Source organism: Martes martes (assembly GCF_963455335.1).
Source record: "Martes martes genome assembly, chromosome: 4".
Classification (NCBI taxonomy): domain Eukaryota; kingdom Metazoa; phylum Chordata; class Mammalia; order Carnivora; family Mustelidae; genus Martes; species Martes martes.
Genome location: NC_137891.1, coordinates 87,515,482 through 87,529,486, shown reverse-complemented (window position 1 = coordinate 87,529,486; position 14,005 = coordinate 87,515,482). Strand labels below are relative to the sequence as shown.

General features: G+C 43.2%; 1 protein-coding gene across 1 annotated transcript; it reads left to right on the top strand.

Annotated features, from left to right (window-relative positions):
- Window positions 1-3,952: 3,952 nt before the first annotated feature.
- H4C14 (H4 clustered histone 14) lies at window positions 3,953-4,264 on the top strand (the record flags this gene model as incomplete). The annotated part of the gene is made up of 1 exon (XM_080801916.1): window positions 3,953-4,264. One exon carries the CDS (start codon window positions 3,953-3,955, stop codon window positions 4,262-4,264), a length of 312 nt encoding a protein of 103 aa, XP_080658042.1.
- Between the last annotated feature and the right edge of the window lie 9,741 nt (window positions 4,265-14,005).

The window sequence follows — 14,005 nt, the reverse complement described above, 5'->3', positions numbered from 1 at the left end:
AATAACAGAATTCAGATCCATAATCGTTTGATTTCCCCCGGTCTCCACATCGGACAACGGAATGATCCCTGTGAGTGTTCTCAATACAGTACTCTATCAGAAGTAAATTTGGGATGCCTGGGTGGCTCGGTCAGTTGGGCCGCTGCCTTTGGCTAGGGTCATGATTCCAGAGTCCTGGGGTGAGTCCCCATGGGCTCCTGCTCAGCGGGGAGCCCGCTTCTCTCTCCACCTCTGCCTGCTTGTGCATGAGCTCTCTCTCTCTCTCTTTCATAAATAAAATCTTGAAAAAAAAAAAAAGAAGTAAATTTGACAATGCAGAAGAACCTCTGATTTGCTGCTGCTGTGGGGGAAAAGGGAGTATTTTTCTCCTACAAATATCTCTGAGATTTCTTTTGCCAGGAATAATAAGAATCTGCAGTTTCCAGATTGAGCCCTGAAGTTTCATTATTTAGTGCTGAATGGGGGGAAGAGCATATGAACGAAATTTAACATTTGCCCCAGGAAATAAACAGGTAAAAGAAAAGGATAATGTTTTGTATGTGCCTGTGTTTGTTCTTAATATAAAAGTAATGGACTAAATTATATGTTCCAAGAAGACTGAATTTGTGTTCAGTCTTTGATTGCAGACACCCCAGGGCTTCAAGTACCCTCAAGATGAGACTGAATCTTTGGTTTGTGGTTTGGGCCAGCCATGTGCCTGATTGCCTTTCATCCTTTTTTTTTTTTAATTTTAATTTTTAAATCACTTATTTAACTGCTCCCACCCCCCACTTTCTGGTATAGATCAGTTTCTTCTCTTAAGGGTCTATTTTTGGTTTGTCTCGCTCTCTTTTTTTCCTTTGTTCATTTGTTTTGTTTCTTAAATTCCACACATGAACGACACGATTTCCTTTTATCTTAGGTGGCCCTTAGCCCTGGACCGAATTCAGAAACCAGGGACTTTTGACCTTCTTTCCTTAACTCCATTCTGAGATAAAGTCATACCCTCAACACCTTGCTCATTGGATGAAAACTTCCCCCTTTTACCTTAACACTAGTCCTTGTCCTATGCAGTGAGGGGTGGCATAGGGAAGGAAAGTTTTCCTCAGTCCTCTTCAGGTACCCAGCTGGGGACTGAAAATTAAACCAACAAAGACAGAACCAACAGCGGAAGAGAACACACAGGTATTTAATACAAGTTTTATGTGATGTGGGAACTTTCCTAAGGAAATGGAGATCCAAAGAAACAGTTTGACTGTAGTATTTTTATGCTCACTGTGGTGAAGGGTAGGCACTCCAAAGAAATGCGGTAGGGTACAGAGTATGAAGTAAGTCTAATAAGCCAGAGAAGGCAACGAGTCCTGTTTGTTAGGTTTCTTCTGTGGGTCCCTTTGTCTTTAGAACCAAAGATGCTCCTTTCCTCATCTGTCCCTCTAGTCCTACAGAGAAGCCACAAGAAGATATTATGACCTGTTTCAAGGGAGAAGGCTTTGGCGGGAAGTTGACAACGACCTTCCTGCTTATATCCCTTTCTCAAGATTTCTTCAGCTTAAAATATTTAATATGCATGTCCCAAACCCTAATATGCCAACCCAGAATATGCCACCCCTAAATTATGCCATTTGGCACATGAATTATTTTGAGCTAAAGGTACATGAAAAACAGCAGGTGCAAGAAGTATGCTCTGACCTCTGTTTCTTTCCTAAAAACAGGAGACTAAACACCCACATGGAAGATGTCTTCCCTATACCAGGAGGAAAACAGCATTCTTTTCACCGAGGATGGGGAGTTGATGCCAAGAGAAATCTGCACAAAGAAACCTTTGTTAAACTAACCCTTATCTTCCTAGCGATTTTTCCACCATGAACTGCCCTAGCCAAAACCCTTCCCTCTTGTGACATTTTCATGACTCACTCTTCTGTCCAATTCAGTCTATAAACAGTCAACTCTAACTGCTTCTCTGGGTCTTCAATTACTTACGAGGGCTCCAGTGTCAAAGAAAACTCAGTGAATAGATTTCTATGCTTTTCTCCTGTTAATCCGCCTTGTGTCAATTTAATGATCAGGCCCAATAGAAAAAACCTAAGCAGGTAGAGGTAAAATTTTCCTGTCTCTACAGCAGATTTTAGTTGGCAGGGTTCAGAAGATACCATCCCCAAATATGCCACTCTGGTAGATTAATTATTTTGAGCTGAAGTTACTAGAGAAACAACAGATAAAGAAGAGGCTCTCTGACCTTCCCCTTTCCACCTAAAAGCAGCTCAGAAAATTTCCCATGATAAAGGTAAATTACTTGGGGTCTTTTGTTGTTGTTTTTAAGTTCAGGCCACAGATGTTAGTATAACACTATCTCTGGTTTATGGGGAAAATTAGGACAGAATGTTCACAATTCAATGAATATACGGCCTGTCTGGAAAAAAGAAAGAAGAAAAAGAAAAAGAAGGGAAGGAAGGAAGGAGGGAAGAAGGGAGGGAAAGGGGGGAAAGGAGGGAGGGAGGGGGGAGAGAGGAAGGAAAGAAGGAAGGAAGGAAGAAAAAGGCTATTTTTTAAAGGTACTTTCTTTATCAACATTCCTTTCATTTCATTTTTGTAATCAACACCTATTGTGAATCCCAGGGTATTGATTTAGGCAAGTGATGATGGTGGCACCATTCAATGAGCAGAGAACAAGGTTTATGGCTGGGGAAGAAGGAAGAGAATGGATTCTCTCAGCCCCTGTTAGAGACACACCTTGGAGCTTTGAAGTTTAAGCATTTTGAGATTTTTTAGTTTAAAACGACTAAAGAACAACCAGGAAGATCTCTATGCCTGGAGCCTAGAAGTCTGGATAAAGATATGTTACTGGGACTCATTGGCATATAAAAGATAGAGCCAGGAGAGGGAAAAGGGCATGTAACATTTAAGATAATACACATCCCTCAGAAAAAAAGGGATAATTCTTTCTGATACAGAAACCACATCTTCTGGTGGATTCTCCTTACAGAAGGCCCTGGTAAAGTAACAAACATGCTATCACTAAAGGACCCCAACCAACTTCATAGGGCAGTTTCTGGTAGTGATCTTCAAAAGGGAGATTTCCCCTTGAGAAACCCAATTCAGCAAACTTTGCTAGCTCCACGTGGGGCGTCCATGGGGACACAATTCTGCCACTGATTTCTGGCTGCAAGCAAGGGTCGACTTTAGAGGATCTGTAGAAACGGGGACACAGAACATCCTCGTCTTCTTTCTGTATATATTGCTTCTTTCGGCCGAGCTTTGGATGACAGTGGGTTGGATTCACTGACCTCCACGAGGCGGCTTGCAAATATAGTAAAATCAACTTGCCTAGGATCTGATTTCTCCCGGGGGACGTGAAATTCCATGCCCCCACCATCAACAAAACACACTAGACTCAGAAATTACGGCGCTCTCTGCCCGCGCTCCGCACATACACAGGTGTGGCGGCCCTGGCCATGACCTTCTAGGTCTGCCAAAGCGTCGGACCTGCTTTTGTTGCTGTTCTCTGCAACCGTGCTTCGGAACCCCGCGCCCCTTTACTCGGGATGAGACCCGGCGCCGGCGCTGTCTTCTTCTCCCCGTCTCTCCACTCTGTTTGCCCTTCCTTTCATCTTCCACCAGAAAGACCTTTCTTAGCCTACATTTTATGCCCGGGGGAGTCCGCAAATGGAGAGAGACGAAGGCGAAAGACAGTTGGGGCAGCCGGAAGCCTGGCGTTGGGATCTGTGTTCTCCCGGGGACGAGGGCCCGTAGGTTCTTGTTTCAAGAGCCCGCCAGAGGGAGCCGTGGAGAGCAAAGAAGCGGAACTGGGGACACCGCAGAGAAGAAAGGACGCGACGTCGAGCGGGCGGGGACAATTTGGGGCGGGCTTCCCTGCTCCGCGCCTTCTGTTCTCAATCTGGTCCGGCACTCTTGTATATTAAGGGGACGGGTACGTTCATTTCTCCAAAGGTTATGTTTGCGAGCTGCGATCGGTATGTCTGGAAGAGGGAAGGGCGGTAAGGGCCTGGGCAAAGGTGGTGCCAAGCGCCACCGCAAGGTATTGAGGGACAACATCCAAGGTATTACCAAGCCGGCGATTCGGCGCCTTGCCCGCCGTGGAGGTGTCAAGCGGATCTCCGGCCTCATCTACGAGGAGACTCGGGGAGTGCTGAAGGTGTTCCTGGAGAACGTCATCCGGGACGCAGTCACCTACACCGAGCACGCCAAGCGCAAGACGGTGACTGCCATGGACGTGGTGTATGCCCTTAAGCGACAGGGGCGCACCCTGTACGGCTTCGGGGGCTAAGCGGCCACTTCGGCTCTGCGTGAATCCATGCCAACGGCCCTTTTTAGGGCCAACCATCTAGTTTTCAGAGGAGCTGGACGCTTGGGTAGACCTTGGGGAACTTTGCTTTGGGAGTTGGGCTAGAGTCAGCAAGCTTAGTGAGAAGTAATGGCTCCTGCAGCGCTAACCACCCTGAATCCAAGTCGTTGACTAAAAATGCCTTCCATTCGCTCGTCTCCTTTTAAAGATTAGGTTTCAGATTTAAGCAGTCTTTCCGTTTGTTTCTTGGTACGCTATCATTTGTGGTTGTTGGTCTGTGAAAAGTAGAGTTCTGTAAAGGTCGAGTTCTTTAGCTTGCTGCATCCGCTTGGGCAAACTTAAGAGGCTTGCAACCCAGAGGTGCTGGCTAGGCTGTTCGGTGGATTTAAGCCTCAATTTATTTTTGGTTTCACTTCCCACCTCTACAGCAAGAGGGTGGGGACTAGATGGCTTAAGGGCCCTCTTCATAGTGGGCCTTGTTTTGTGATCTGTATTCTTCTTACCCAAAAGGTGCAAGAGCACTGAAGTGCAGTCATCAACCAGCCAACATTCAGGATAAATCTAGGTTATTAGAACAGATGAGCTCATTAGTGCAGTTTTAGAACAAGTGTGGCATATTGTCTGCTGAGTACCTTTTTTTTTTTTTTTTGGTCTTTTTTGATGCTATATCCAAGGAAGAACTTAAATCAAAGGCCTAGAAGACGATTTCAGTGAAGACATTGCAAAGATGCAGATGCAGCTTCAATAAAAGCTGAGCAAACTTGGACGCCTGGGTGGCTCCCTAAGTGGCTCATGACCTTGAGCTCAGGTCATGATCCCAGGGTTCTGGGATTGAGTCCTGAATCCAGCTCCTTGCTCAGCAGGAAGCCTGCTTTTCCCTCTGTCTGCTGATTCCCCTACTTGTGCTCTGACAAATAAGTTAAAAAAAAAAATATATATATATATATATATACACACACACACACATACAGAGAGAGAGAGAGAGAGAGCGAGCGCCAAGCAAACCATATAGTTTTAACATCATGGAAGCAAGTCTGGAGGAAACAGTTAATTCAGGTATTTGACTTTTTCTGTTAGGGTCTGTTGTAGAGACCTGTAGGAATATACCCATCAATACAGAAAGCACAATTTTTGACAAAATAAAGCAAATTGTTCTAGACCAATTGATCTAGACTAGATCACAGTAAGGCATTCTCTGCACTACCACTTTTTTTGTTTTTTTAAAGATCGTATTTATTTATTTGACAGAGAGAGCACAAGCAGGCAGAGTGGCAGGCAGAGGGAGAGAGAAAAGCGGGCTCCCCACCGAGCAAGGAGCCAGATAAGGAACTCGATCCCAGGACCTAAGCCGAAGGCAGCTGCTTAACCGCCTGAGTGGCCCAGGCGTCCCAGCACTACTACTTCTAATTGTTCTGATTTGGATTGAGTGGTGGTTCCACATTGCTTATCCTTAAACCTAATTATAGTTTTGTGTTACTACATTTGCAAGCAGAAATTTTTTTTCAGCATTCCTGGCTTATAATTTTACAGATGAATTTGTCTATGTATGTAGTTGAGACAAAAAATACTAGGTCAGCTCCCCACAGATAGGCTCGCTCTTACTTTGATTGGTCTCCACACTTGGCTGCTCTCATTAGCATCAAACACTTGAAGGTGGACTAGGTGTAAAACCTGGGGCTTAGCAATGGAGACGCCAGAAAGCCAAAGGATGAGAGATTTGCCCTGTTGGAGGAAAAATACATAAAATACATATATGTTTACATAAATGGCAGAATGGCACACGTTGCACAGGTCCAATAGGATGAGAAATGTAGACAATAATTTCCGTAGGAGTCCTAACCCTGCGGAAGTCCCCGGTTGCTGGGAAATGGGAAATACTGGCTGTGGAAGTGGGGCTTGTGACAATTATCACTGTGTTTTTGTTTGTTTGTTTGTTTGTTTGTTTTATTTTAAGGGCAATGAGGATTGACTATATCTGATCCTCACTGAGGTACTCTGGAGGAGGAGATACCAAAGTTTGAAGAGAACTCAGAGAATAACGGAAGAGGGTGGGGAACACGTCCTTTGCCTAAACTGGCCGTTCTCAAATGTAGTCTCTCGTCTAGAACTTCAGATCACCTGGGAACTCCTTAGAAATGCAAAATCTTGGATCCACCCAGACTTACTGAAATTCAAAGGAGTAAGACCTAGCAATCTGTGTATTAACAAACCTTCCAGGTGATTATGATACCCAGTTTGAGAATCTCTGGTCTACGTAGCAGTTTTTCTCTAAATGAAACTAAAGTATTTACATCTGAATATATATTGCCCTAATTTGTTTACCAAAATGTTAAATTTTGCTTTTTTTGAAGGGAATAAACACACACACACACAAATGCTGGGGAAATGATCCTAGTAAATTTTCTCTAGTACAAAATATTACAGAAGGAAAAGGTAAAACAGCTTGTTTCCTCAAAGTATTTGGGGCAAACATAAAAGATGTATGAATGAAAAGTGTAGCCAGCTTGTTTTCCTAAATAATAACGGCTTGTGTTTTAATACTATTGAATTTTGTAATCAATGGATATGTTTTTTCTTCTCAAGTTTCTCCAAGCTATGGTCCTTTACCTATTAATTAGGCATCTTCTTTACAGTGATTTTAACAGTGATCCTTGTTCTCATCTTCTCTCCTTCACTAAATACTACTATATGGCATAACTGAATCTTCTGTTAGCTCTACCCAGCCTGAGTATTGCCGAATTACAGAATACACGTTCTGCATCTTTTTGCGTTAATATGTGGCTTTTTGTTATTGCTCCTAACCATCTGTAACATGAATATAGCTACTTAATCTCTTTAATCTCCGACAAGATAATTTATTTCTCATTTCCACCCCTGAATGACTCAGATGCTCTCTGTGAACCAGCCGTGGCTGCCACCTGTGATTTCCTCCCTGGGTGATTTCAGGACTTCGACTAGAATATATATATATATATATATATATATATATATATATATATATCTCCATGATTATAGAATCCAGTCTGCTGGTCTACCTCCACATGGAAGTAGAGGCACTTAAGTGTCCTGCTGGCCAATCAAACCTCACAGTGGACCAGTCTGAAGCCTGACCTTCCCTTTCCAAGGCTCCCTACTTGTCAGAATAGCTGCATTATCCTCCCAGAAACCCAGGCCAGCCGCTGCTGAGTCATCCTTCACTACGTTCTTATTTTCTTCCTTGGAAACCTTTCACTCTGTGCTTCCTATTCTAGCTATGCTACTTCTAACATGTTACTTCTCTACTTGAGCCAAAAGACCTGAGCTATCATTTACACAGAAAGTTTTAAATTATATATACATACATATATATATATAATATAGATATTTATGGCTGTATGGAGAATTACCAGGAAGGTTTATAAAAATTGTAGAATGGGAGCACCTGAGTGGCTCAGTGGGTTGGAGTCTCTGCCTTTGGCTCAGGTCATGATCCCAAGGTCCTGGGATCGAGCCCTGCGTTGGGCTCTCTGCTCGAAAGGGAGCCTGCTTCCCTTCCTCTTTCTCTGCCTGCCTCTCTGCCTACATATGATCTCTGTCTGTCAAATAAATAAATAAATAAAATCTTTAAAAAAATTGTAGAATGATTTCTTGGTGTTGGTTTTTGTTACATTTGTTGAACATTTCTGAATTGTTTGAATTTCTTAAAATAAGCATGTATAATTTTCCCCCCAAACAATCACAAGATAGATAATAGATAGATAGATAGATAGATAGGTAGAGAGGGAGTCTGGGCTGTATGAACCATGACAAATCTTAGCTTTGCCAAAGTTCAGTTTTCTCATCTTTAGTGTTACCGAGAATTCCTGTCTTTCTCACCGGAATGTTTTAAGGATCAAAGGAGATCTATGTGAAAGATTAAAGCCCTGGAGTAATAAAAAAAGAAACTAAAGTTGGTGTATTTATTGCCTATTTCACCCAATCTAGTTCTTACATGCTCTATAATGAGTGTGGTGGGGAGACAGTACAGCCAAAATTTTGAGAGGATGGTGACAGTGATAAAAATGAGGTCTGAACAGGTTGGCAGGGCCATAGTTTTCAGGATTAAACCAGAAAAACGTAAAGTCATCTTAAAGAATCAAATAGATTCCCCAGCTGAGTTGACTGTTATAATGTGTTAAATGTATTATTTAAGAATATTCACTTCTTGGGGCACATGGGTGGCTGAGGTGGTGAAGTGTCTGACTCTTGGTTTTGGCTCAGGTCATGATCTCAGGGTTGTGAGATTAAGCCCCGCTTTGGGCTCTGCACTGGGCATGGAGCCTGCTTAAGACTCTGTCTCTCCCCTTTTGCCAAACCTCTCCCTCTCAAAAAAAAAAAAAAAAAAAAAGTCAATTCTTCTATAGAAAGAAAAATAAGAGGGAAGAAACTAATTGTAGATAATAAGTAAGCATAGCTTTTGAGACACGTTAACAGAAATAACGTAAGTAGAGTATGTGTGGTAAACAAAGATATGGAGGTGGGGTTGGAAGGGCCAAGAGCCATGTTGAATATTCATGATGTACATGAGGTACCCAGTGTTCAGGCCTTAAATCAGCCATCCATTGGTGAGACCAACCTCGGCCCAGTACGTCCTCTGCCTGCCACACACAGGGAAATCCATAGCTATTCAGCAGGTTATTGTGATGGAGTGAGCATAAGTTAGCTTCAGACACCTTCCATCTGCTGAGCCTCCACGCTCCTGCTCAGCTGTAATCCTCTTAACTGCAGCATGGGTTGGGAAGGCTGATCGAGCTGGGACAGATCGTGTAAGTCAAGGTTGGACACTGTGTGGTGCTTCTGCCATCACTACACCCTCTTCTAAGTGTGCTGATTTCCCCCATCACCTTCCCCTTCCTCCTTGGTGTATGTGTTAACTGGTTGTAATTAACTGTGTGATTTGGTATATCTGTCTTCATATGGCCTGTGAACCTTTGTGTTCGGTGAATTCTGGGATTCCTTGTCTGGAGACAGAGTGGGAAGCCATGATTACAGCGAAGTAATTTCTTACCACAACAACTACGTTATAGAAGAGGGCTAGAAACAAGGCGTGGCTCGGTAAAGACACAACCATGGCATTGTGACCATCCAGATACCCTCCAGGGCAGATGGGATCCTGGCTCTAGGGAGCATATCCAATTCCTGCAATGAGGCCACCTTTAGAGTGAAACAGCATTCCGACTCAATAATGGCAGCGCCTGAGTCACCTGCCTCCATGCTCCTCCCCAACTTTCTGACTGAAGTTTGGCTTCCTGTACAGGTTTGCCAGCAGGGAGCTAATGAGTGAATCAGTTCCACTTCTCATCAGAAATTAAGGGCACAGTTTCTAGAACCAGACTCTTCGGGTTAGGGTCTTAACTTCACTATTTACTAACATTAAAACCTTGGGGAAATTCCTTAATCTCTGAACTGCATATTCTTTATTAGTAGTATTGGGAGGGAAAGAATATTTACTGTGTCAGGGTTTTATGTGGATAACATGTATTAATGTTTACAAAGCAGTTAGCCCTATGTCTGGCACTCAATACATGCTACTTCCTATTAATGAGAACAGTTATTATTAGGGTTTATGCATTTGTCCCTCAGAGTCTGGTTAGTGCGATCTAGGTCCTCAGAGACCCCTACACCCAGCCTACCAGTAAATGAAATTTGTGAGTCTACAGAGTCACGGACCAGGCTGGAATGGGCTGAGCAAGGACCCAGGAGGTCATCCCGATGACCCAAGGGGCACCAGCCCTTCATTTCCTTTTCTACAGCTTTGCAATGCCAGGGCAATGTAATGATAAACCCTCAAAGAGAGCTAAACACAAAAACCAAGTAGTAAAGGAAGAGAGGAAGGGAAAAAGAGCAATCAAAGAAACAGAAACTCGAGGGGCACCTGGGTGGCTCAGTGGGTTAAAGCCTCTGCCTTCGGCTCAGGTCGTGATCTCAGGGTCCTAGAATCGAGCCCCGCATCGGGCTCTCTGCTCCGCAGGCAGCCTGTTTCCTCCTCTCTCTCTGCCTGCATCCTGTGCCTACTTGTGATCTCTGTCAAATAAATAAATAAAATCTTAAAAAAAAAAAAAAAGACTGTTTAAAAAGAAACAGAGACCTGAAATCAAAACCTGGCTGAGAAAACTTAATCAGAAGCTCAAAGTTTAGCCCAGAGCAGGGGCCCTGATGGGCTGGAGAGGAACCGCTGCCTTCAGAGAATGTGCAAGACCAGGAAACACCTAACTTTTTACTCATCCGGGTGCCTGAGAGGGACTGTGAGATTCAGAACCAGATAACAAACCAGTCAGATTTAAAAGTTAACCGACGTCCAGAGCCTGTTGTACCGAAATTTTTGGAAGACCATTTAGCAATAATTACCAAAATTACTGAAAAATATACTCTAAGTTCTGTGCACAAGGATAATAAATTGTAGTAGTGTTTTTAGTGGCAAAAACCTGGATAGTACCTACATATCCATTAACATGAGTCTGAGTAAATAAGAAGCATCTTTTTTTTTGAAGATTTTATTTATTTCTTTGACACAAAAAGAGAGATCACAAGTAGGCAGAGAAGCAGGCAGAGAGAGAGAGAGGAAAGCAGGCTCCCCACTGAACAGAGAGCCCGATGAGGGGCTCGATCCCAGGACCCTGAGATCATGACCTGAGCCTAAGGCAGAGGCTTAACCCACTGAGCCACCCAGGTGCCCCAAGAAGCATCTTTTAAATGAGAAGCTACATCCTTTAATAAGAATGAGGCACATTGAGACAGAAGAAGTTTATATAGAGTTTATATAGCTTTAGAGAGTGAGATTAACTGGGACAAAGGCCAAATATATATTTCTTATTGTATATCACAATACCATAGCTAACAACACCCCAAAAAGCTGAATCTTGGAGAATCTTGAGACAAGACAGAGGCGATTAGAGTCAAAAGAATAAAGCCTAGAGATCTGGGTTGATTCTGGGCAAGTTTAGAGTGACCTTTTTGGGTGCAAGCTGGACTGAAGGGGGTGGAGAATGAGAAACTGAAACCAGTTAGCAGGCTGTTATAAGCCAGAGAGGGCCCTGGACAAGAATGGTGGCAGCAGCACTGAAGAAGATACTGGACAAAGAGATGGTGCTGGCAGGAGGCATGGAAATCCCTGGTTTCCCCAAATTTGTGGGGGCATTTGGGTGGAATTTAGATACCATTCTTTGATTTGAGTTAACTGTTAATTAAAAACCACACAATATTGGTGATGGAAAGGACCCCATCTGGTCCAATTTTCTCATTAAATATAATGAGAAAATATAATAACAATACTATAACATAATAAATATATATAATAAATGCATAAAAATATTTTTATAATGTATTATTTATATATTTATATATAAGTGTATATTCATATATTTTATTATATATTTATATATAGATTTGTTATTTATATATTTTTATAAATATTTATATAATATATATTTATATTTACATAAATATATTATATGTTATAAATATAAATATATAAATATATTATGTATTTTATGTAAATATGAATATATACTTATAAAAATAACAAATAAAAAATAAATAATCTAAATATTCCCTCTGGTTCCAGGACAAAACTTGGCACCAGCTTCCATTCCCCACCAGACCCCTAAGTGGTGTAGATGTTTCTAAGAGGCCTCTCCTTTGGGCCATGTCTTTACAAGCTCTTCCCAGGACCGCCCAAGTGTTTCTCTAGCTCCTAAGGGCAGATGAGAGAACCTAGCCGGGTAACTAGATCTAGGGCCAGATCCACATTCCCAGCTGCCTGAAGGTCACAGCTACTTGCCCCTGTCTATTGACAGCTCTGACCTCGTGGGGCTTGATGTGCAAACCTCAGTGGCGCCCCCTCCCAGGCTGCCTATTCCTGTGAAGGTGACATCCTCCTAGTCACTCAGGCAGGAAGGTCTGGAGAAATCTTTGATCACTTTTGGCCACAACAACCTCTTCTGTCCCTTCCCCATTCCAGGCTACGGCAATCTTCCACATGCAAAAATGTCAAAACTTTCCCTCCCCTCCATCGCTGTGGCTGATTTCCTTGTTCTCATCCTCAACACCCCTCATCTGTGACCTCTGTCCTGGCCTCCCACCTTGGGCGCTACTCACCTCTCACTCCTTTTGCGCCTTCACCCCAGATTGGCCTTCTTTACACACAGCTCTCATTCTGTGACCCACCTACTTGAGGCACAACCCTTTATTGGCTTCCCTACCTTTCCTTGTTCTCTTTTATCCTCATTTCCCAAACGTTCCTGCACTCCACACAGAAAACCATTCTACTATGTTTTAACTATCTTTTTGTTTCTATGCATGATTGCAAAATATACTTACGTCTTTCAATTAACATAAATAGTATTGTTTTACATCGAATTCCATTCATTATCTTATTTCCCTCAGAACTATGTTTTTAAGATCTGTCCTAGTTATGTGTCCATTTAATCCACTGTCTCTTCCTGCCGCAGAGTCCCCCAGGGAGTGAACCCAGAATGCTTTCTCCAACTGCTCTCCCAGTGACAAATATCCACATGGTTTCTACTGTCATGTGCCCTGATAGGCCTGTGGGCAAAGTTTTGAATAAATATTCAAAAGCAGAATTGCTGGGGTGTCTGGGTGGCTCAGTCATTAAGCGTCTGCCTTCGGCTCAGGTCATGATCCCAGGGTCTTGGGATCAAGCCCCACATGGGGCTCCCTGTTCAGTGGAGAGTCTGCTTCTCCCTCTCCCACTCCCCCTGCTTGTGCTCTCTCTCTCACTGTGTCTCTCTCTCTGTCAAATAAATTTTAAAAACTTTAAAAAAAAAACCCAAAAACAGAATTGTTGCTTCCTCGCATGTGTATCCCTAATTGGTCTAAGAGGCACCAGGCTGCTCTTCAGAAAGGCTTTCCTAGTCCACACCCCACCAGCAGAACACCAACCATTGAAGCCCTCCATTCCAGCTAACCCTTGGCATTATTCAGCTTTCCAATATTTCCCAGTGTCCAGAGTAAAGTGCCATCTCCTATTGCTTTAATTTGCCTTTCTCTGATTACTTTTATTTATTTATCTATTTATTTGCTTATTTATTTATATATTTTTTGAGAGATAGAAAGCATGCGTGAGCACAAGTTTTGGGAGGTAGGGAGGGGCGGAGGGAGAGGGAGAATGTTAAGCAGGCTTGTGCCCAGTTGTGAGCCTGACACAGGGCTCTGTTTCATGATCCTGCAGTCATGACCTAAGCCAAAGTCAAGAGCCAGACGCTTAACTCACTGAGCCACCTGGGTGCATCTCATTGCTAATATTTCTGAGCATCTCTCTTTATGTATTTGTTACATATTTTGCTTCCTTTTCTGTAATCCTTTTCCCTATGCTGTTTACAGAATAAAATTTACCCCTCCCCAGGTCAGCATGCTGACCCGCAAAAAGACCCCCCAGAAGCTGGCCTCAGAGTCAGAAATGACTGAAAAGTCATTTCCCATTCCCACCCTTGGGTCACGCTGTGATCTGGCCTCCACTCACAGTTCTCCTCATCTTTTTCTCGTTTCTCTGCCTGGATTAAGACTCCTTGCCTCAGCCCAAGTTCTCCTACAGGAAGAGCTCCCTGATTCCCTCTGTTAGAAGTCACCTTTCCCTCTGAGCTTCTGGAGAACTCATCCGAACCTTCTCTGCCACCTGGCACAGCATGCCTTCCGTTATAGCGCAGGGCTCCTCACACAGCCTGGAGAACTCATTTCCATAAATGT